The sequence below is a fragment of the Hordeum vulgare genome, chromosome 7H (genome assembly GCF_904849725.1).
Source record: "Hordeum vulgare subsp. vulgare chromosome 7H, MorexV3_pseudomolecules_assembly, whole genome shotgun sequence".
NCBI classification, from domain to species: Eukaryota; Viridiplantae; Streptophyta; class Magnoliopsida; order Poales; family Poaceae; genus Hordeum; species Hordeum vulgare.
Genome location: NC_058524.1, coordinates 88,141,500 through 88,166,799, shown reverse-complemented (window position 1 = coordinate 88,166,799; position 25,300 = coordinate 88,141,500). Strand labels below are relative to the sequence as shown.

Below are 25,300 nucleotides of genomic sequence, written 5' to 3'. Positions count from 1 at the left end.
ATACTGCAAGCTACAGCTTGGATGTCTACGCCACATCTTTCTTATTTCAGACTCTACATGGTGAAACTGTTCAGAAAATTGTATACATTCTGGTAGCAAAACTTTCGAGGAAGACTATAGTTTTAAAAATTAATTTCACGAAGCCACAGATTTAACCCAAATTATTGAACTGAGCTGTTAAAATGGCACCATTCTGACGTCCATCCTGGCATATTTTGTTCTGTGACTGAGGTATGTGAGTCCGGACAGTGGATCTGGAACGTTACTTTCTGTTTCATATGATGTCCTGTAGCTTAACACAATAAATTGGTCTAAAACGTGTAGATTAGTGAACTAGATTCTTAAATCTCTATCTCTGCAGTACTTGTGTAAAAATAGCAGCAATTCTGGAAAAGTTACTCCTGCAAGTATGATTCTTGTAATCTGTTTAGACCTAGTATTATTTATAACATGTTTTATTTGTTCATTAGCACTGTATGCAACCTTATTCGCCCCTAGTGGATATTATGGATGATTATTCAGTGCCAAACTGCCAAACCATGTTACTGTGTACAGCAAGGATTGATATGCCTGCGTCTCAACCCAGACTGACCTATCTTGTCCAGTTTCATCTTCTGGATGCAGCCATTTGCGTTGTTTCATTTTTTCCCCCAATATGTCGCAAGTTCATACATTGAATTTCTATTATATAGCTATAGGTGCTTTTCTCTCTACAGAAGGCTTAGATCAAATCCTGAGGTGTGGTGCTAGGTCTACTTCCATGCTTCACTTTTCTTTCTCACGAAATATGACTTCCCTTCTAGTCTTCTAGTAAAGTTTCATGTCTCATTTGTTCCAGTTTTTAAGCTTATATTCGTTTCAACCCTGAAAACGGTAGCAGCTCCAGTTCTGGAGTGTTGGATTATTCAACTTGAACCGTGGCCCTGCTGATACATTACATATAGATATATAAAGATGCAGGTCTAGTATTATTCAGTTATATTATTACACAGAAGCATGTATGCAAGAAGAAAACAGGGCCAACTAGCAGTCCTTGGTACAGACACAATGCTTCAGAATGCCGTCGCACTTGCCTCCGGTGAAACGCTCGGTCAGGCAAACACTTGCACAGTTGGTGTCGCTCATGCACAGCCCCACAAACTTTTTGCTGTCTGACCTACAATCCCTCGCAAAAGCCACCTGCACTGCTCCCTGGAACTCTACACGGGCAAATTGATAAGAGGAAATCAGCCATCTCACATAGTACATAACTGTAGCAGTATTGTCAGTTATCTCAAATACGTAGTAGGATGTGTACCTGTGGCCACAAGAAGCAGGAGGACGACCACAAAGACCTTCGTGGACCGATCCATTTAGTTTCTTGCGAGAGACTAAAAGGGCTGTATGATAGACTAAGACCTTCAAGGTGGATTATGTGATAGATGAATGTAGAGGAGGGAGGGAGGGGGGCTTGTTATATACTTGCAGTAACACACATATTTCTTTCTTGCTTCCAGGCTAAGCGAGCAGATTTTTGTAGGGTAATGTAACTGACTACCCGCTTTCGTAGGGTAGTGTAGCTGAGTACCCGCAAAAGAACAAGGGCAGTACAATTTTTTTTTCCTTGAGAAGCGGAGTAAAAGATTTGCCTCATCTTTTTTGTTTGTGTGTGTGTGAATTAAGGGTAGTGCAACTGGCATGTGAAAAGTAGGAAGGCTGACAAAAAAAATACATGTGAAAAATGGAGAGAGTGGCCATGCCTCGGCTGTAATTTCTAATAATCTTACATTCTATTTTATGGAGAGAGTGGCCAGCCGGATGCTGCATGTTATTTAGAATGTGGATATTTTTTGCTGCTCTTATTTACAATGTTTCTGAACTTGGCTTGTTCAGTCTGCGTTTTGTACTAAGATCATACAACTATCAGCTTCTTCAGGTCTCATTTGTGACGTGAGAACCTTCCTCTTTCTTTAGGAAATAAACTTACTACATACCAAAATTCTTTTGGAATCCTCCATTACGAACATGCCATGCATTGTGTATCAACAGCTTCCCTGGTACCATGTATTGCTCATATTTTTCAATTTGTATATGCTTTAGATTCTCTCATCCCATGAATTCGTGCATAAGGAGGATAGTATGCCAGGCCTTGCTGGTACAACAGAAGGCCAATGGACATGTCCTGTGAAACAACAAAAGGGAAAGAGAAAGGGCGGCACTTGTTATCGAAAGTAGTAGAAAGAAAGAAAGAAAATGTTTTAAGGTTTTTCATATCCAGGGTTCACTTCTGCAAAAAAAATTAAGGTTTGGATATGAGTTATCAATTGCAGCATTACTACCTGATGAAGAGCTTTGCTCTACACACCGACTTTCGACGTTCCATCTGTTGGTAAGTGTGGCATACACTAGTGGGGACAGGGCCTATAGCCCCGGCCCGTAAGGGGCTTTAGTCCCGGTTCACCAACCGGGACTAAAGGGGCGGGACTAAAGGCCTAACCTTTAGTCCCGGCCCTGTTCCAAGCCGGGACCAAAGGTGCTCCACGTGGGCGTCTCGGAGCGCCCTCAGGGGCAGGCCCTTTAGTCCCGGGTCTTAACACGGACCAGGACTAAAGAGTTTCAGATTTTGTTTATTTTTGGGTTTTAGGGTTTTAGGGTTTAGGTGTTCGGGAGATTAACGTGATGCCTCGTTTGGTGTTCGGGAATTAGTTTTGATATAATTCTAAATAGAAATAATTATGCATATATATATATATAAGATTAACTTATCTTACAAGCGAGCATATATATACAATTATATGGAGATCTGAATTATCGGGACTAGAGCCCGTCTATTCGATTACATGGACCAACATCAGTAATGGCCCCTAGCTATACTAAATCGTCCTTTGTCATCTATAGCTTTCGTCCTCAGAAAGGTCGCAAGCTCCTGTGCAACAGCAATCGCGCGTTGCTTTGGTAGAGACTTCTCCCTCATGGCCGTGTACTATATAAGAAGAGGAGATGAATATGAATATCAATCATGATAACAAAGAATGACGGGTAAAAATAGAGGTGTGAATGTTCATTGCTTACGTCGTATCTGTGATCCTTGTGCTCAGAGGTAAACATGCGAATGGTCTCGCAAACATAGTATCCGCATAGATGCGTCCCCCGTGGCTGCTGGTCGCACTTTACGAGAATAGAATATATATAATCAAAATAATAATCTAGCATCATAAATGTATTGAAAATAGAAGTATATCATACTACTACTTACCTGAGCCGCTCTAAAGGTCAGCTTCTCAGGCTTGATACCGGGAGTCACGCACTTGAACCGCTTCCAAACCCTGCCCGACAAGGAAAATGATTTGCTAAGTTTTTCATTAATTGATATATCAGAAAATCATCGAAAGAGACCGATAGAGCGCAAGAATGATTGAAATTACCCTTGGAGCATGTCCTGCAGGCTTTGGAACTGTTCCAATGGTCTCGATAATGGGTCGAAGGCATCAACTCTTCCCTTATCAATTTGAATGTCCAACAGAATCCAATGGAAGCTGCACATGTATATATATATATATATGTGTGTGTGTGTGTGTGTGTGTGTGTGTGTGTGTGTGTGTGTGAGTAACTTATCAATTACACTTATAAGTGAATGGACATAACAGAGTAAGGACCCTCACCTGAAGTTGTATGGAAACAGTATGTGGTCACAGAAATTTTGATATGTTAGAAACCTTAGAAGGTTTTCCTCCATCTCCTTGGGTTTATCAGTTAGCGTCGCTATATGTATTTTATCTGGATCAATAAACCCAATATTTAGGATGTTCCTATTTTTACAATCCAGAATCTTCATTCTGCATAATAGAGTGTTGGAATTATGCCCTAGAGGCAATAATAAATATAGTTATTATTATAACTCCTGTATCAAGATAATCATTTATTATCCATGCTATAATTGTATTGAATGAAGACTCATTTACATGTGTGGATACATAGACAAAACACTGTCCCTAGCAAGCCTCTAGTTGGCTAGCCAGTTGATCAAAGATAGTCAGTGTCTTCTGATTATGAACAAGGTGTTGTTGCTTGATAACTGGATCATGTCATTAGGAGAATCACGTGATGGACTAGACCCAAACTAATAGACGTAGCATGTTGATCGTGTCATTTTGTTGCTACTGTTTTCTGCGTGTCAAGTATTTGTTCCTATGACCATGAGATCATATAACTCACTAACACCGGAGGAATACTTTGTGTGTATCAAACGTCGCAACGTAACTGGGTGACTATAAAGATGCTCTACAGGTATCTCCGAAGGTGTTCGTTGAGTTAGTATGGATCAAGACTGGGATTTGTCACTCCGTGTGACGGAGAGGTATCTCGGGGCCCACTCGATAATACAACATCACACACAAGCCTTGCAAGCAATGTAACTTAGTGTAAGTTGCGGGATCTTGTATTACGGAACGAGTAAAGAGACTTGCCGGTAAACGAGATTGAAATAGGTATGCGGATACTAACGATCGAATCTCGGGCAAGTAACATACCGAAGGACAAAGGGAATGACATACGGGATTATATGAATCCTTGGCACCGAGGTTCAAACGATAAGATTTTCGTAGAATATGTAGGATCCAATATGGGCATCCAGGTCCCGCTATTGGATATTGATCGAGGAGTCTCTCGGTTCATGTCTACATAGTTCTCGAACCCGCAGGGTCTGCACACTTAAGGTTCGACGTTGTTTTATGCGTATTTGAGTTATATGGTTGGTTACCGAATGTTGTTCGGAGCCCCGGATGAGATCACAGACGTCACGAGGGTTTCCGGAATGGTCCGGAAACGAAGATTGATATATAGGATGACCTCATTTGATTACCGGAAGGTTTTCGGAGTTACCGGGAATGTACCGGGAATGACGAATGGGTTCCGGGAGTTCACCGGGGGGGGGGGGGGGGGGCAACCCACCCCGGGGAAGCCCATAGGCCTTAAGGGTGGCGCACCAACCCTTAGTGGGCTGGTGGGACAGCCCAAAAGGGCCCTATGCGCATTGGAAGAAAAATCAAAGAGAAAAGAAAAAAAAAGGAGGAGGTGGGAAAGGAAAGAAGGACTCCACCCACCAAACCAAGTAGGACTCGGTTTGGGGGGAGTCCTTCCCCCTTTGTCTCGGCCGACCCCCTTGGGGCTCCTTGAGCCCCAAGGCAAGGTCCCCCCTCTCCCACCTATATATACGGAGGTTTTAGGGCTGATTTGAGACGACTTTTCCACGGCAGCCCGACCACATACCTCCACGTTTTTTCCTCTAGATCGCGTTTCTGCGGAGCTCGGGCGGAGCCCTGCTGAGACGAGATCATCACCAACCTCTGGAGCGCCGTCATGCTGCCGGAGAACTCTTCTACCTCTCCGTCTCTCTTGCTGGATCAAGAAGGTCGAGATCATCGTCGAGCTGTACGTGTGCTGAACGCGCAGGTGCCGTCCGTTCGGCACTAGATCGTGGGACTGATCGCGGGATAGTTCGCGGGGCAGATCGAGGGACGTGAGGACGTTCCACTACATCAACCGCGTTCACTAACGCTTTTGCTGTACGGTCTACAAGGGTACGTAGATCACTCATCCCCTCTCGTAGATGGACATCACCATGATAGGTCTTCGTGCGCGTAGGAAAATTTTTGTTTCCCATGCGACGTTCCCCAACAGTGGCACATGAGCTAGGTTCATGCGTAGATGTCTTCTCGAGTAGAACACAAAAGTTTTTGTGGGCGGTGATGTGCGTTTTGCTGCCCTCCTTAGTCTTTTCTTGATTCTGCGGTATTGTTGGATTGAAGCGGCTTGGACCGACATTACTCGTACGCTTACGAGAGACTGGTTTCATCGCTACGAGTAACCCCGTTGCTCAAAGATGACTGGCAAGTGTCGGTTTCTCTAACTTTAGGTGAATCGTATTTGACCGAGGAGGTCCTTGGATGAGGTTAAATAGCAACTCATATATCTCCGTTGTGGTGTTTGCGTAAGTAAGCTGCAATCCTACTAGATACCCATGGTCACCACGTAAAACATGCAACAAAAAAATTAGAGGACGTCTAACTTGTTTTTGCAAGGTATGCTTGTGATGTGATATGGCCAACGATGTGATGTGATATATTGGATGTATGAGATGATCATGTTGTAATAGATAATATCGACTTGCACGTCGATGGTACGGCAACCGGCAGGAGCCATAGGGTTGTCTTTATACTAATGTTTGTGCTTGCATATGCGTTTACTATTTTGCTAGGATGTAGCTTTAGTAGTAATAGCATGAGTAGCACGACAACCCCGATGGCGACACGTTGATGGAGATCATGGTGTGGTGCCGGTGACAAGAAGATCGTGCCGGTGCTTTGGTGATAGAGATCAAGAAGCACGTGATGATGGCCATATCATGTCACTTATGAATTGCATGTGATGTTAATCCTTTTATGCACCTTATTTTTCTTAGAACGACGGTAGCATTATGAGGTGATCTCTCACTAAAAATTTCAAGACGAAATTGTGTTCTCCCCGACTGTGCACCGTTGCTACAGTTCGTCGTTTCGAGACACCACGTGATGATCGGGTGTGATAGACTCAACGTTCACATACAACGGGTGCAAAACAGTTGCGCACGCGGAACACTCGGGTTAAGCTTGACGAGCCTAGCATGTGCAGACATGACCTCGGAACACATGAGACCGAAAGGTCGATCATGAATCATATAGATGATATGATTAGCATAGGGATGCTTACCACTAAAACTATACTCAACTCATGTGATGATCGGACTTGAGCTAGTGTAAGTGGATCATGAACCACTCAAATGACTAGAGAGATGTACTTTTTGAGTGGGAGTTTAGCGAATAATTTGATTAAGTTAAACTCTAATTATCTTGAACATAGTCTAAGTCCACTTTGAATATATTTGTGTTGTAGATCATGGCTCACACGACAGTCACCCTGAATTTTAATACGTTCCTAGAGAAAGCTAAGTTGAAAGATGATGGAAGCAACTTTGTAGACTGGGCTCGTAATCTTAAGCTAATCTTACAAGCTGGGAAGAAGGATTATGTCCTTAATGCTGCGCTAGGAGATGAACCACCCGCTACGGCTGATCAGGATGTTAAGAACGCTTGGTTAGCACGTAAGGAGGACTACTCAGTAGTTCAATGTGCAGTCTTGTATGGCTTAGAACCGGGACTTCAACGTCGCTTTGAGCATCATGGAGCATTTGAGATGTTCCAGGAGTTGAAGTTTATCTTTCAGAAGAACGCCCGGATCGAGAGGTATGAGACCTCCGATAAATTCTATGCTTGCAAGATGGAGGAGAACTCGTCTGTCAGTGAACATGTGCTCAAAATGTCTGGGTACTCAAACCGTCTAGCTGAGCTGGGGATTGAACTCCCGCAAGTGGCTATCACTGACAGAATCCTTCAATCACTGCCGCCAAGCTATAAAGGCTTTGTGTTGAACTACAACATGCAAGGGATGAACAAGTCACCCGGTGAGTTGTTTGCGATGCTGAAAGTCGCAGAGTATGAACTCCGTAAAGAGCATCAAGTGTTGATGGTGAATAAGATCACTAGTTTCAAGAAAAACGACAAAGGCAAGAAGGGAAATTCAAAGAAGAGCGGCAAGCCTGTTGCCAATCCGACGAAGAAACCCAAAGCTGGACCTAAGCCTGAAACAGAGTGTTACTATTGCAAGGGTATGGGTCACTGGAAGCGCAATTGCCCCAAGTATCTGGCAGATAAGAAGGCGGCCAAAGAAAAATCAGGTATATTTGATATACATGTTATTGATGTGTACTTAACTGGCTCTCGTAGTAGTGCCTGGGTATTCGATACCGGTTCTGTTGCTCATATTTGCAACTCGAAACAGGAACTGCGGAATAGACGAAGGCTGGCGAAAGATGAAGTGACGATGCGCGTAGGAAATGGTTCCAAGGTTGATGCAATCGCCGTCGGCACAGTTTCACTTCAGTTACCATCAGGATTAGTTATGAACTTGAATCATTGTTATTTAGTGCCTGCGTTGAGCATGAACATTATATGTGGATCTTGTTTATTGCGAGATGGTTACTCTTTTAAGTCAGAGAATAATGGTTGTTCTATTTCTATGAGTAACATCTTTTACGGTCATGCACCCAATGTGAGAGGATTGTTCATATTGAATCTTGATAGCGATACACACATACATAACATTGAGACCAAAAGAGTTAGAGTTAACAATGGTAGCGCCATATTTTTGTGGCACTGCCGCTTAGGTCATATTGGTGTAAAGCGCATGAAGAAACTCCATGCCTATGGACTTTTGGAGTCACTTGACTTTGATTCACTTGACACGTGCGAACCATGCCTCATGGGCAAGATGACTAAAACTCCGTTCTCCGGAACAATGGAGCGTGCAAGTGACTTGTTGGAAATCATACATACCGATGTGTGTGGTCCGATGAGCGTAGAGGCACGCGGCGGATATCGTTATTTTCTCACCTTCACTGACGATTTGAGTAGATATGGTTATGTCTACTTAATGAAGCACAAGTCTGAAACATTTGAAAAGTTCAAGCAATTTCGAGTGAAGTTTAAAATCATCGTAACAAGAAGATCAAGTTCCTACGGTCTGATCGTGGGGGTGAATATCTGAGTTTCGAGTTTGGTGCTCACTTAAGACAATGTGGAATTGTTTCACAGTTGACACCGCCTGGAACACCACAGCGTAATGGTGTGTCCGAATGTCGTAATCGTACTTTATTAGAGATGGTGCGATCTATGATGTTTCTTACCGATTTGCCGTTATCGTTTTGGGGTTATGCATTAGAAACAACTGCATTCACTTTAAATAGGGCACCATCGAAATCCGTTGAGACGACACCATACGAACTGTGGTATGGCAAAAGGCCAAAGTTGTCGTTTCTTAAAGTTTGGGGATGTGATGCTTATGTCAAAAAGCTTCAGCCTGAAAAGCTGGAACCCAAAGCGGAAAAGTGCATCTTCATAGGTTACCCAAAAGAGACAGTTGGGTACACCTTCTATCTCAAATCCGAGGGCAAAGTGTTTGTTGCTAAAAATGGAGCTTTTCTCGAGAAGGAGTTTCTCTCGAGAGAATTGAGTGGGAGGAAGATAGAACTTGACGAGGTTGTCGAACCTCTCATCCCTCTGGATGGTGGCGCAGGGCAAGGGGAAACCTTTGTCGTTGCGACGCTGGTTGAGGAGGAAGTTAATGATGATGATCATGAAACTCCGGTTCAAGTTTCTGTCGAACCACGCAGGTCGACGAGACCACGTGCTGCTCCAGAGTGGTACGGTAATCCCGTCTTATCAATCATGTTGTTGGACAACAATGAACCTGCAAATTATGAAGAAGCAATGGTGGGCCCAGATTCCAACAAATGGCTAGAAGCCATTAAGTCCGAGAGAGGATCCATGTATGAGAACAAAGTGTGGACTTTGGAGGTACTGCCTGAGGGCCACAAGGCTATTCAGAACAAATGGATCTTTAAGAGGAAGACGGACGCTGATGGCAATGTGACCGTTTATAAAGCTCGACTTGTGGCAAAGGGTTTTTCACAAGTTCAAGGACTTGACTACGATGAGACATTCTCACCCGTAGCGATGCTTAAGTCCGTCAGAATCATGTTAGCAATAGCTGCATTTTTCGATTATGAAATCTGGCAGATGGATGTCAAAACGGAGTTCCTTAACGGTTTCCTTAAGGAAGAATTGTATATGATGCAACCCGAAGGTTTTGTCGATCCTAAGAATGCTAACAAGGTGTGCAAGCTCCAGCGATCCATTTATGGACTGGTGCAAGCATCTCGGAGTTGGAACAAACGCTTTGATGAGGTGATCAAAGCATTTGGGTTTATACAAGTGGTTGGAGAATCTTGTATTTACAAGAAAGTGAGTGGGAGCTCTATGGCGTTTCTAATATTATATGTGGATGACATATTGCTGATTGGAAGCAACGTAGAGTTTTTGGAGAGCATAAAGGATTACTTGAATAAAAGTTTCTCTATGAAGGACCTAGGAGAAGCTGCTTACATTCTGGGCATTAAGATCTATAGGGATAGATCAAAACGCCTGATAGGACTTTCACAAAGCACATACCTTGATAAAGTTTTGAAGAGGTTCAAAATGGAACAGTCCAAGAAGGGGTTCTTGCCAGCTTTACAAGGTACGAGATTGAGTAAGACTCAGTGCCCAGCAACTGATGAAGATAGAGAGCATATGCGCTCCGTCCCATATACTTCAGCCATAGGTTCAATCATGTATGCAATGCTGTGCACTAGACCGGACGTTAGCCTGGCCATAAGTATGGCAGGTAGGTTCCAGAGTAATCCAGGAGTGGATCACTGGACAGCAGTCAAGAATATCCTGAAGTACCTGAAAAGGACTAAGGAGATGTTTCTCGTGTATGGAGGTGACGAAGAGCTCGCCGTAAAAGGTTACGTCGATGCAAGCTTTGACACAGATCCGGACTACTCTAAGTCGCAAACCGGATACGTATTTATTCTTAATGGGGGTGCGGTAAGTTGGTGCAGTTCCAAGCAAAGCGTCGTAGCAGATTCTACATGTGAAGCGGAGTACATGGCTGCCTCGGAGGCGGCTAAGGAGGCTGTCTGGATGAAGCAGTTCATGACGGATCTTGGAGTGGTGCCAAGCACACTGAATCCAATAACCTTGTTCTGTGACAACACGGGTTCCATTGCCTTAGCAAAGGAACCACGGTTTCACAAGAAGTCCAGACACATCAAACGACGCTTCAACCTCATCCGCGACTACGTCGAAGGAGAGGACGTAAATATATGCAAAGTGCACACGGATCTGAATGTAGCAGACCCGCTGACTAAACCTCTTCCACGGCCAAAGCATGATCCACACCAGAACTGTATGGGTGTTAGATTTATTACAATGTAATTCGCATGATGATGTGAGGGCTAGATTATTGACTCTAGTGCAAGTGGGAGACTGTTGGAATTATGCCCTAGAGGCAATAATAAATATAGTTATTATTATAATTCCTGTATCAAGATAATCATTTATTATCCATGCTATAATTGTATTGAATGAAGACTCATTTACATGTGTGGATACATAGACAAAACACTGTCCCTAGCAAGCCTCTAGTTGGCTAGCCAGTTGATCAAAGATAGTCAGTGTCTTCTGATTATGAACAAGGTGTTGTTGCTTGATAACTGGATCACGTCATTAGGAGAATCACGTGATGGACTAGACCCAAACTAATAGACGTAGCATGTTGATCGTGTCATTTTGTTGCTACTATTTTCTGCGTGTCAAGTATTTGTTCCTATGACCATGAGATCATATAACTCACTAACACCGGAGGAATACTTTGTGTGTATCAAACGTCGCAACGTAACTGGGTGACTATAAAGATGCTCTACAGGTATCTCCGAAGGTGTTCGTTGAGTTAGTATGGATCAAGACTGGGATTTGTCACTCCGTGTGACGGAGAGGTATCTCGGGGCCCACTCGGTAATACAACATCACACACAAGCCTTGCAAGCAATGTAACTTAGTCTAAGTTGCGGGATCTTGTATTACGGAACGAGTAAAGAGACTTGCCGGTAAACGAGATTGAAATAGGTATGCGGATACTGACGATCGAATCTCGGGCAAGTAACATACCGAAGGACAAAGGGAATGACATACAGGATTATATGAATCCTTGGCACTGAGGTTCAAACGATAAGATTTTCGTAGAATATTTAGGATCCAATATGGACATCCAGGTCCCGCTATTGGATATTGACCGAGGAGTCTCTCGGGTCATGTCTACATAGTTCTCGAACCCGCATGGTCTGCACACTTAAGGTTTGACGTTGTTTTATGCGTATTTGAGTTATATGGTTGGTTACCGAATGTTGTTCGAAGTCCCGGATGAGATCACAGACGTCACGAGGGTTTCCGGAATGGTCCGGAAACGAAGATTGATATATAGGATGACCTCATTTGATTACCGGAAGGTTTTCGGAGTTACCGGGAATGTACCGGGAATGACGAATGGGTTCCGGGAGTTCACCGGGGGGGGGGGGCAACCCACCCCGGGGAAGCCCATAGGCCTGAAGGGTGGCGCACCAGCCCTTAGTGGGCTGGTGGGACAGCCCAAAAGGGCCCTATGCGCATTGGAAGAAAAATCAAAGAGAAAAGAAAAAAAAGGAGGAGGTGGGAAAGGAAAGAAGGACTCCACCCACCAAACCAAGTAGGACTCGGTTTGGGGGGAGTCCTTCCCCCCTTTGGCTCGGCCGACCCCCTTGGGGATCCTTGAGCCCCAAGGCAAGGTCCCCCCTCTCCCACCTATATATACGGAGGTTTTAGGGCTGATTTGAGACGACTTTTCCACGGCAGCCCGACCACATACCTCCACGGTTTTTTCCTCTAGATCGCGTTTCTGCGGAGCTCGGGCGGAGCCCTGCTGAGACGAGATCATCACCAACCTCCGGAGCGCCGTCACGCTGCCGGAGAAATCTTCTACCTCTCCGTCTCTCTTGCTGGATCAAGAAGGCCGAGATCATCGTCGAGCTGTACGTGTGCTGAACGCGGAGGTGCCGTCCGTTCGGCACTAGATCGTGGGACTGATCGCGGGATAGTTCGCGGTGCGGATCGAGGGACGTGAGGACGTTCCACTACATCAGCCGTGTTCACTAATGCTTCTGCTGTACGGTCTACAAGGGTACGTAGATCACTCATCCCCTCTCGTAGATGGACATCACCATGATAGGTCTTCGTGCGCGTAGGAAAATTTTTGTTTCCCATGCGACGTTCCCCAACATAGAGTACAAGTTATATGTAGACAATGAATTGAAATAACTAAAGAATTTATATGTAGACAACGAATTGAAAAACTTACAGACAATAGCAACTCATAAGCGATTTGTCGAGGGCGTCGGCATTGTACATCTAGAAGAGTTCATCAAAGTCGATATGGATTTCTTCGGGGCGGCCGTAGTACTCCCGTGGGACACTCACCACGATCATCGTTCTCCCATTCTTTGATTCACTTAAGTACCATGTATGCAAGTAACGCATATTTGTTGGGAGATCATCTTTGTTGACCAAAGGCGCTCCCATGATAAACTGTGGCTTAGGGGCTACCACAGCCTTGGGTAACCTGTCGTCTTGGGAAGCCAGAATGTCTTCAACCGGGATACCCCATTCATCCGCCCACTTCTTTGCTAATTCCAAATCTTTCCCCTGCACCACAGGGGGGACATTCTCGGGTAACACCTTGAGGGGTGGGATCGACTGTTTGGCCTGTTGTCCAAGCTGAGGAACGTCTGATCTTTTTTTGCTTGTAGTTGAACTTGATTTGCTCCCACTTGCACTTGCACGTGATCTGCTCTTTTTCACTTCCTTCTGCAATGTGCGTGTATAGTCATCAGGCTTATGCTGTAAGTCATACTGTGATGGAAGGTTCGTGAAGTATTTTGCAAATGCTATTTGCTTCTCGGTGTATTCCGGGCGGGGCTCGGGTTCCTTCTTTTTCATCTGCGCATCATGATGTTCCTTTGCTATCCTGGCGTTTTCCTCGGCGGTACGATCATAAGGTCTGATAGGAAGATTAGCATGAGGTACCTTTGGGAGGGGCGACAGTTTGCGCTTTGGGGGGGGGGGGGGGGCTCCGTCGCTTAGAAATCATCGGCGGAGCGTTCTTGCTGGCACGCTTCCGCTTAGTATCCGGAGCGGGCGGCGGCGGAGAAGGATGACCCAAGTCCGACGGCGGTGATCAAGATGGACTCGTGTTGTGCTAGCCGACGTCATGTGGAGGGCTTGGAGGTGATGGAGGTGTAGGTGACCTGCGACGACTCGGAGGCGGTGTTGTCCTTGGGGCCGATCCAGGAAGCTTGATATAGTTCTTGTCCCATAGGATGACTCCACCCAGTACTTCTCCGAGTGTCCTCTCATCTTCGGCTCCAGCTATGTCGAGCTCCATATCATGAAACCCCGCCATGATTTCATCCACCCCGACTTTACCAAAGCCAGCTGGAATCTCACGGCCATGCCAGCGTGCATCAGGGCCAGAAGGTAAAGCTTGTCCGACGGCCACCTTCATGGATATGTTCATGAATTTCTGATGGAGTTCACATGATGTTGACTCCTTGATTCCATCCACGGGGTAGCTAGGACCGCCCTCTATCATTCTTCGTGCATCGTCGGGCGGGGCCTCAGATTCAGCCACGCTGCTTTTCCAATTAGATGGGGCGCCGGTAATATCGAGTGCAGGATCTTCCTGGCGCGCTGCTCCTCTAAGCTCATCAATCTGCTTCTGTTGCTCGTTAATCCTGGCAAGCAACTGGTTGAACTTGTCATTCTCCTCATCCTGCTGCCGCTTCTTTGCTCTCGCTCGGCTTCTGTAAGTGTATTGGTCTCTGGCAAACCCAAGCCACCACGGGTAAGAAGGACCGAAGCCTCGCGTTCGTCCTCCATGTTCGTCATTGCCGAGGACCAGTGTGAGAAAACCTTTCTCTCTATCTGCAGTGAACTGTCTTTTCCCCTCCTTAATTTCTTTCACTATCTTTTTCCAATTCTCCATGGGTATCCTAAGACCGTCACTGCAGATGAGGTCCCCTGTTTCTTCATCGTACGAACCACCATGTGCAAGGAACCAATTTCTTGCTCTCAATTCCCACTCATCACGGAGTGGTTCAGGTATGATGCCTTTAGCTAGCAGATCTTGCTCTTTCTTATCCCACTTTGGGATGGCAGTCTCATAGCCCCCTGGCCCCAGCTTGTGGTGATATTTCTTCTTGTCGGCATCTTTCTTGTTCTTTTCTGATAATGCCTGGGCATCTTCTGACTCCTTGTACTCTTGAAATGCCTTCCAGTGATTCGCCTGCTTGGCTAGATACCCCTCGAATACTGGCACTTTCTTTGTCTTCAGATAGTTTTTCCATAGCTTCTTCTTCCAGCTACGGAACAGTTCGACCATCTTCTTTAGAGTCCACTGCTTGACTTTGGCCCTCAGTTTTTTTGCGGCGTCTTCATTCTCACATTCTGGCAGGTTGAAATGTGACATGAGATCATTCAAAGATTATCTTTGTACCTTTCGGCGACATAGTCACTATCGGCTGCCCCTTTGCGCTTGTTCCACTCCCGAACGCTGATCGGGACGTGATCCCTAACGAGAACTCCGCATTGCTTCTTGAATGTGTCAGCAACATTCTTAGGAAGCTTGGGTTCGCCCATAGGCAATATCACCTCAAAGGTGTAATGCGTCCGTGCATCCAACTTTCTAGTCGGGCCTCGTTTCGTAGCTTTGCTCGATGTGGAGGCCTAAGAGGGAGAAACATTCGTCAAATGAAGTATACAATATAGAGCTATCTCCAATATTTTTCACATATTACAAGTGATTGTCGAACTTCATATGTATACCTTGCCGGACTTTATTATTTCTCCATCGGCTTCTCCACCGGCTTCTCCATCAGTGGAGCTATCACCTTCTCCGTCATTGGACCTATCTCCTGCCCCATCGGCTTCATCTTCGTGTCGGTCGACCTCCATTCCATATCCGGAGGGGTTTACATATGACGACGGAGATTCAGCTGGTTCAACGTCGGGGCCGTCTTTGATTATATCTTCGAGAAGTTCTTCCTCTTCAAGGTTCCTGATATGTGGATCCATAGTTCTACAAAAAACGGACATTTGATTAACTAATAAACTAACAAACTACATAAGAGGGGTTGGAAACTTCAAAGTGTCGTTTTATATAGGAGGACATTTAGTCCCGGGTCTTGGCTAGAACCTAAACTCTAAAATATGTCTAACGGATTCTCTTAACCTTTAAGGATTTAACAAAATGGCGACATTCTAGATGTGTAGAAAATGATCCTATTTTTCCTGATCTCATCTACCCTTCTATATGTCACATTGTCAAGTGTCAAAGGACTTTGTTGAACTTTGTACCAAAAAAGAATTATTCTATCAGGAACTCCGTTCCAAAACAACTTTAGTCCCGGGTCGTGGCTCCACCCGGGACTCCTAGATTTCTGCATAGTATTCAAAGTAGGAGTACTTTTCCAATTTGAGCATTCAATAAGCAAAACCAAATCGTAAAATAAAGTAGTATTCAAATTAGCATGCATTCAATTATAAGCAAAACTACATCATCTCTTTTGTCCGTACATCGTCGAATATTATCACTAATACTCCTCGAATACTATCATACATATAGCATCACTGATACAGCTAGAACCGTAGCGCCCGACGGGTATCATCGCGGGTGGTGGACACCCAAAGAGAAGGAACCATCACAGGATCATAGCTCCAGTGAGATCCCTGAAGAACCTACCAGGTATGCTCGAACCTGCCCTCCAACGCAACCATGTAGCGACGGACGTGCTCATCCTCCTCGCTGACACAGTGACGTACCACCTCCGCGTTGTCCGGAAGCCTCGGCACCGTCACTGGCCCACGCGACCGCCACCAAACAAGGATCGGTTCAACAACGGGCTGGCTCCTCACCAACCTACGCCCCCTGGAAGGTAGCACCTCCCAATACCAGCCAGACGGAGCCCAGTCCCAGACATGGCCCCTCTGATCAAGCAGGTGTCCTCCGCCGAGTCGACGACGAGGATGCGGGATAGGCATCGTAATATGAACTAAAAAAATAAACTAGTTCTATTAATTTTCTTGCTAAAAATAAACTAATTGTATATATAGTAAAATAAACTATTAACACTTAAGCATATACAATAGCAAAATTAAGAAATAATCTAAGAAACACTAATTAAGCATCTATATACGTAGAAATGTCTTCTTCTTCTTCTTCTTCTTCTTCTTCCTCTTTCTTATTTTCTTCTCCGCTTCTTCTTCAACTTCTCTTCTTCTACTTCTCTTCTTCTACTTCTCCTCTTCTTCTATTTTTCCTCTTCTTCTCCTCTCCTCCTCTTCTTATTCTCCTTTTTCTTCTTTTCTTCTCCTCCTCTTCTTATTTTCCTTTTTCCTAATCTTATTTTCTTATTTTTGTTCATCTTTCTTCTTCTCGTAACCCTAACCTAATTCTAAATATTACTAACCTAATAATATAGCACAAACCTAATAACAATAGGAATTAAATGACAAAAAAATATATTTTCTTCTCCTTTTTCTTCTTTTCTTCCCTTTTTCTTCTTTTCTTCTCCTTTTTCTTCTTTTCTTCTACCGGTCGGAGTGTTGGGGAGGAGGGGGCGGGGGGCTTACGGGCCGGAGGCGTCGACGATGGCGAGGAGGATGGCAGGCGGCGGCGAGGAGGACGACGGCGGCGAGGAGGATGGCGGCGGCGAGGAGGACGACGGCGACGACGAGGAGGACGACAGGCGGCGGCGAGGAGGACGGCGGGCAGCCTGACGGCGTCGTCGAGTTCGTCGATCGGTGCCGCGCCAGGCAGGAGAACGAGGAAGAAGACAGAACGAAATGCGATTTGAGTTGGAAATTTTCTAACTCCCGCTTATATAGGTGGATCTTTAGTCCCGGTCCGGGGCTCGAACCGGGACTAAAGACACCCTTTAGTCCCGGGTGGAGCCACGACCCGGGACTAAAGGCCCTTTTTCGGCAGACCAAAAGGCGGGAAGCAGGGGCCTTTAGTCCCGGGTCGGGGCTCGAGCCGGGACTAAAGACACCCTTTAGTCCCGGGTGGAGCCACGACCCGGGACTAAAGGTCCGTGCTCGGCAGGCGGCACGCGAGGGGCTTTAGTCCCGGGTCGTGGCTCCACCCGGGACTAAAGCCCCTCCGCTGGTTGCACGATAAGTTTAGTCCCACCTCGCCCAGCGAGGGGGACTAACACTAGTTTATAAGCCCCGTCGCAGTATCTCCATCGAGCTCCTCTCTAAAGCACGCTTACGGGCCTAAACTCACTGTAAATTTGAAAATTGAAACTATATTCGAAATTATGGAGAAAATTCAACCTGAATTCAAAGTGAGGTCACTTTGAATTTAGGTTGAATTTTCTCTATAAATTCTCATATAGTTTCAATTTTTTTCTATTTTCAAAATTAATTATTTTGACTATCCAAACTATTAACTATTTTGTTATTTTCAATTAAAAACTATCTTTATTAAAAATTCTTTTTGCATATTTGAGAATTTGACAAAACTATGAAAATGAAAAGTGTTTGAAATTGAATAAATAATTCAAAACTATTTTCTATTTTCAAAATTAATTATTTTGACTATCCAAACTATTAACTATTTTGTTATTTTCAATTAAAAACTATGTTTATTAAAAATTATTTTTGCATATTTGAGAATTTGACAAAACTATGATAATGAAAAGTGTTTGAAATCGAATAAATAATTCAAAACTATTTTCTATTTTCAAAATTAATTATTTTGACTATCCAAACTATTAACTATTTTATTATTTTCAATTAAAAACTATGTTTATTAAAATTCTTTTTGCATATTTGAGAATTTGACAAAACTATGATAATGAAAAGTGTTTGAAATTGAATAAATAATTCAAAACTATTTTCTATTTTCGAAATTAATTATTTTGACTATCCAAACTATTAACTATTTTGTTATTTTCAATTAAAAACTATGTTTATTAAAATTCTTTTTGCATATTTGAGAATTTGACAAAACTATGATAATGAAAAGTGTTTGAAATTGAATAAATAATTCAAAACTATTTTATGTTTTCAAAATTAATTATTTTGACTATCCAAACTATTAACTATTTTGTTATTTTCAATTAAAAATTATGTTTATTAAAATTCTTTTTGCATATTTGAGAATTTGACAAAACTATGATAATGAAAAGTGTTTGAAATTGAATAAATAATTCAAAACTATTTTCTATTTTCAAAATTAATTATTTTGACTATCCAAACTATTAACTATTTTGTTATTTTAAATTAAAAACTATGTTTATTAAAATTCTTTTTTGCATATTTGAGAATTTGACAAAACTATGATAATGAACTCTGAAATTCAAAGGCACATCACAAAATTTCAACAATTTCTGACTTCATTTGGTATTCTTCGTGCATTTACTTTTTTTTGAGCTAGTTGACCCTGAAATTGAAAAGCACTACAAATGAACTCTGAAAATGTTGAAAGTTAGCATGCTATCATCATTTCACCCACATAGCATGTGTTAAAAAGTTGAGAGGGCTACGAAAAAAACTGGATGCACTTCGTGTACAAAACGGACAATCTCTCTCGAAGTGTGAGAGTTTCGAACGAGAACTCATCTCTTACAAAGTGATTTCATTTTTTTGAACTTATTTGAACTCCATACTTTTTGTGTGTTGAAAATGCACCATTCAAAGGCACATCACAAAATTTCAACAATTTCTGACTTCATTTGGTATTCTTCGTGCATTTACTTATTTTTTTGAGCTAGTTGACCCTGAAATTGAAAAGCACTACAAATGAACTCTGAAAATGTTGAAAGTTGGCATGCTATCATCATTTCACCCACATAGCATGTGTTAAAAAGTTGAGAGGGCTACGACAAAAACTGGATGCACTTCGTGTACAAAACGGACAATCTGTCTCGAAGTATCAGAGTTTCGAACGAGAACTCATCTCTTACAAAGGGATTTCATTTTTTTGAAATTATTTGAACTCCATACTTTTTGTGTGTTGAAAATGCACCATTCAAAGGCACATCACAAAATTTCAACAATTTCTGACTTCATTTGGTATTCTTCGTGCATTTACTTATTTTTTTGAGCTAGTTGACCCTGAAATTGAAAAGCACTATAAATGAACTCTGAAAATGTTGAAAGTTGGCATGCTATCATCATTTCACCCACATAGCATGTGTTAAAAAGTTGAGAGGGCTACGACAAAAACTGGATTCACTTCGTGTACAAAACGGACAATCTCTCTCGAAGTATCAGGGTTTCGAACGAGAACTCATCTCTTACAAAGGGATTTCATTTTTTTGAACTTATTTGAACTCCATAATTTTTGTGTGTTCAAAATGCACCATTCAAAGGCACATCACAAAATTTCAACAATTTCTGACTTCATTTGGTATTCTTCGTGCATTTACTTGTTTTTTTTGAGCTAGTTGACCCTGAAATTGAAAAGCACTACAAATGAACTCTGAAAATGTTGAAAGTTGGCATGCTATCATCATTTCACCCACATAGCATGTGTTAAAAAGTTGAGAGGGCTACGACAAAAACTGGATGCACTTCGTGTACAAAACGGACAATCTCTCTCGAAGTATCAGGGTTTCGAACGAGAACTCATCTCTTACAAAGGGATTTCATTTTTTTGAACTTATTTGAACTCCATACTTTTTGTGTGTTCAAAATGCACCATTCAAAGGCACATCACAAAATTTCAACAATTTCTGACTTCATTTGGTATTCTTCGTGCATTTAGTTATTTTTTTTGAGCTAGTTGACCCTGAAATTGAAAAGCACTACAAATGAACTCTGAAAATGTTGAAAGTTGGCATGCTATCATCATTTCACCCACATAGCATGTGTTAAAAAGTTGAGAGGGCTACGACAAAAACTGGATGCACTTCGTGTTTGAAATTGAATAAATAATTCAAAACTAAAAGGTTTAGTACATTCCATACATGCATTACATAAAAGGTTTAATACATTATTACATTATTGCACCAATATTCCTATCTATTATTTCTGTTTTCTTCTGGGTCGTAGCCATGGAGAATCTTCATCATTCAGTAGGATGCTTGGGTCCGTTTTCACTTTGAAGGGCGTAATTTCATGAAACTTATTATAATCTACTGATATGTCTGTCTTGTCATCTACTCCCACGATGTTTCTTTTCCCTGAAAGAACTAAGTGGCGTTTTGGCTCATCGGACGATATCTTCTTTTGCTGATTTCTTTTTCTCGTTTTTGTAGACATGTCCTTCACATAGAAAACCTGAGCGACATCATTGGCTAGGACAAATGGTTCGTCCATGTACGCAAGATTGTTGAGATCCACTGTTGTCATGCCATACTTTTGGTCTACAACTACTCCGGCTCCTGTCAGCTTTACCCATTTGCACCGAAACAAAGGGATCTTAAAAGTAGGTCCATAGTCAAGTTCCCATATCTCCTCTATGTACCCGTAATATGTTTCCAAACAGTGCCCATTCTCGTCTGTTGCATCAAAACGGACACCACTATTTTGGTTGGTGCTCTTTTTATCTTGGGCAACCGTGTAAAATGTATTCCCATTTATCTCATACCCTTGGAAAGTACATATAGTCGAAGATGGTGGCCTGGCCAAACAGTACAGCTGATCTCCAATGGTGTCGTCATTCATGAGATGTGTCTGCAACCAACTGTCGAAAGTCTTCTTGTGTTCCCCTTTAATCCAAGAGTCAGCCTTCCGCGGGTTTTCGGAGCGTAGAATATTCTTATGTCTCACGATATACGGAGCCACCACAGTGGAATTCTGTAGAACTGTGTAGTGTGCTTGAGAGAAAGAATGCCCGTCCATACATACTTTTGATTTCCTTCCTAGTGTGCCTTTTCCTGTCAGCCTACCCTCATACCGAGATTCAGGAACACCAATCAGCTTAAGGTCAGGAAGAAATTCCACACAAAACTCAATGACCTCCTCTGTTCCATAGCCCTTGGAGATGCTTCCTTCTGGCCTAGCACGGTTACGAACATATTTCTTTAAGACTCCCATGAACCTCTCGAAGGGGAACATATTGTGTAGAAACACAGGACCGAGAATTCTGATCTCTTCGACTAGGTGAACTAGGAGGTGTGTCATTATATTGAAGAAGGATGGCAGGAACAACAACTCAAAGTTGACCAGACATTGGACCACATCAATCTGTAACCCTGATAGACTTTCTCGATCGATTACCTTCTGAGAAATTGCATTGAGGAATGCACATACCTTCACAATTGCCAGGCGAACATTTTCCGGTAGAATTCCCCTCAATGCAACCGGAAGCAATTGTGTCATAAGCACGTGGCAGTCATGAGACTTTAGGTTTTGGAATTTTTTGTCTTTCATATTTACGATTCCCTTTATATTCGACGAGAAGCCAGTCGGGACCTTGATACTGAAAAGGACTTCAAAGAAGATTTCCTTCTCTTCCTTAGTAAGAGTGTAGCTGGCACGCCCTTGAAACTGCCCTGGATGCATGCCATCTCTTCCTTTATGACGTTCCTGGTCCTCCCGTGCTTCCGATGTATCTTTTGACTTCCCATACAAGCCCAGGAAGCCTAGAATATTCACGGAGAGATTCTTCGTCAGGTGCATCACGTCGATTGCCGAGCGGACCTCATGGACTTCCCAGTAGGGTAGCTCCCAAAATATAGATTTCTTCTTCCACATGGGTACGCGCTTATCAGGGCCGTTAGGAACAGGTTGGCTGCCAGGACCCTTTCCAAAGATTACTTTTAAATCTTTGACCATATCAAATACTTCAGCACCAGTACGGATGACAGGCTTCCCCCGGGGTTCTGCCTTGCCATTGAAATGCTTGCCTTTTTTCTTTAAGGGATGCTTGGGCGGAAGAAAATGACGATTGTACGGGTACACATTCTTCCTACATTTGTCCAGATATATACTTTCTGTCTGATCCAAACAGTGTGTGCATGCATTGTATCCCTTGTTTGACTGTCCTGAAATGTTACTAAGAGCAGGCCAATCATTGATGGTTACGAAAAGCAACGCTCGAAGGTCAAATTCCTCTTGTTTGTGCTCGTCCCACACACGTACACCTGGTTCGGCCCACAGCTGTAAAAGTTCATCAACTAATGGCCTTAGGTACACATCAATATCGTTGCCGGGTTGCTTTGGACCTTGGATAAGCACTGGCATCATAATGAACTTCCGCTTCATGCACAACCAAGGAGGAAGGTTGTAGATACATAGAGTAACGGGCCAGGTGCTGTGACTGCAACTCTGCTCCCCAAAAGGATTCATGCCATCTGTACTCAGACCTAACCATAAGTTCCTTGCGTCAGCTGCAAATCTCGGGAACTCTCTCTCGATTTTTCTCCAATGCCGACCATTAGCGGTGTGCCTCAACTTAGCGTCTTTCATACGATCTTCCATGTGCCATCGCAACAACTTCGCATGATCTTTATTTCTGAACAGACGTTTCAACCGTGGTATTATAGAAGCATACCACATCACCTTGGCAGGAACCCTCTTCCTGGGTGGCTCGCCCTCAATATCACCAGGGTCATCTTTTCTGATCTTATACCGCAATGCAGTGCATACCGGGCATTTATCCATATTCTCGTACTTCTCACCGCGGTAGAGGATGCAGTCATTAGGGCATGCATGTATCTTCTGCACGTCTAATCCTAGAGGGCAGACAAGCTTCTTTGCTTCGTACGTGCTGGCGGGCAATTCGTTCTTTCTTGGAAGCATCTTCTTCATCAGTACCAGCAACTTTTCGAATGACGAGTCAGTCACACCGGTCTCTACCTTCCACTTCAGCAATTCCAGTGTGCTACCCAGCTTCTTCTGGCCATCTTCACAAGTTGGGTACAACAATTTGTTGTGGTCCTGTAACATCTGCTCGAACTGCAACCTCTCCTTTTCTGTGTCGCAACCTCGCCGTGCATCAGAAATGACCCGGCCAAGATCATCAGCGGGCTCATCTGGTTCCCGTTCTTCATCCTGATCTTCTTCTTCATTGTCTTCCATTGCGGTATCAGCATACTCAGGGAACATAGATCGGTAGTTGTCATCATCGTTCTCTTCTTCTTCATCGTCGTCTTCCATCATAACCCCTCTTTCTCCGTGCTTGGTCCAAACATTATAGCCCGACATAAAACCGGACCGAAGCAGGTGGCTCTGAATGACTCTTGAGGAAGTGTAATCCTTCTCATTCCGACATTCAACACATGGACAAAACATATAGCCACCACCATGCTTGTTCGCATCGGCTGCATCTCGAAAAGAATGCACGCCTTCTCTGTAAGCGGCTGTGCGTCGATCACCTACATCCATGGATGGCTCATCTGCGTTATACGACAGTATATCAAATACAATCACGATCCTAAAAATTAGTACCACACGATCTAAACGAGGAAATATAGTTTCTAACCTTTTAGAATAAGTAGAAATAAAGAGGAAGAGGTTTAAGCGTGGCTCGGGCATCTCATATCGTAGTTGTGTTCGGTGAACTAAAGCGGCATCGCTCTAACACACATTTCAACAAACACCTCTAGTGCATCAAAAAAATGGAGAGCTAGCACACACCCACACTCTTCCATCCAAGAAAAATGCAAGGAAGAGGGGAGAGGGGGGCTGTGCTATATATAGGCAGAGGACTTTAGTCCCGGTTTGAGACACAAACCAGGACTAAAGGTGGCGCACATGCGGGCTGCACACCGCGTAGCCCTTTAGTCCCGGTTTGAGACACAAACCGGGACTAAAGGCTCCTTACGGGCCGGGACCAAAGCCTCGTGGGCGGCATTGCGATTTGGGGCGACATGGCCGGGCCTTTAGTCCCGGCCCAGAGGGAGGCCAGGACTAAAGGGTCCAGGCCAAAGGCCCGTTTTCCACTAGTGATAAGTGGATTTATAGTCTTGTTTCTTAGGTTTTCACAACCACGTTCTTATGTATATATTTTGTATCACCGCATGGAAGTTTTGGCTGACTTAGATCCAGTACAATGTCCATTTCTGTTGTTCCAAAATTTAATTGTGTGAAACTAGCAAGGTTTTGGATAAATTCTATATCTGCATTAGTCTGGGGCTCCCTTCTCGGGCTAAATTTATTTGTAAATAAGTTCTCCTTTGCTGTGGACAAACCAAGCCAAAACTATGCATGAGCCTCCATTGGAGCAACTCTAGCAGACCCCGCATCCCGTCGGCCCGCAAAATGCGCTTGCAGTTCATGCAAAACAGCTTTTGCGGGCTGGGCCGGGCTGGCACAGATACATACCCCCCAAACGGATCCGTAAAAAAGTATAATCGCGGAATATACTTTTTTACGGGTCGGATTTGCGGGGTCTGCTCTTCGCGCCGCTGCATTCCGCATATCATCAGCCTGCAAATATCAAATACAACATAATTCAACAATCGAAAACAAACTGAATTATTCGAATCAAACATAATACAATAATCATCCGCATTACAAATAATTATTCAAAACTTGTCATGAATACAAATACAAATGAATACAAAAATAAGTCACTGTCCAGCCCTTTGCCAATGGTGTTCAATGAGATCTTTTTGAAGTTGAAAGTGAGTGTCTGCATTTTCAATCTTCTTGTATGTCTGAAGAAAAGCTCTAATGCGGTTTGGGTCTCTAGCTGGTTTGACACGGCTACCCACCTTGTCGTAAAAGAATTCTAAGTGAATCTTCAAGAATCATATTGTGCAGGATAACACAACATGTCATGATGTTCTTCAAGGTTTTCT

General features: G+C 43.5%; 1 protein-coding gene across 1 annotated transcript; it reads right to left on the bottom strand.

Moving 5' to 3' along the window:
* Window positions 1-945: 945 nt before the first annotated feature.
* LOC123411173 (defensin Tk-AMP-D5-like) lies at window positions 946-1,437 on the bottom strand. The gene is made up of 2 exons (XM_045104113.1): window positions 1,298-1,437; window positions 946-1,199 (listed from the first exon to the last, which is right to left on the bottom strand). The coding sequence occupies exons 1-2, from the start codon at window positions 1,350-1,352 to the stop codon at window positions 1,024-1,026; spliced, it is 231 nt and encodes a 76-aa protein (XP_044960048.1). The 5' UTR covers window positions 1,353-1,437; the 3' UTR covers window positions 946-1,023.
* Window positions 1,438-25,300: the final 23,863 nt, after the last annotated feature.

Bases quoted from the DNA above. Each gene is read 5' to 3' on its own strand.
- LOC123411173 (XM_045104113.1), bottom strand. From the start codon at position 1,352: ATGGATCGGTCCACGAAGGTCTTTGTGGTCGTCCTCCTGCTTCTTGTG. The intron at 1,200-1,297 runs GTACACATCCTA...TTGCCCGTGTAG, and splicing joins CCTGCTTCTTGTGGCCACAG to AGTTCCAGGGAGCAGTGCAG.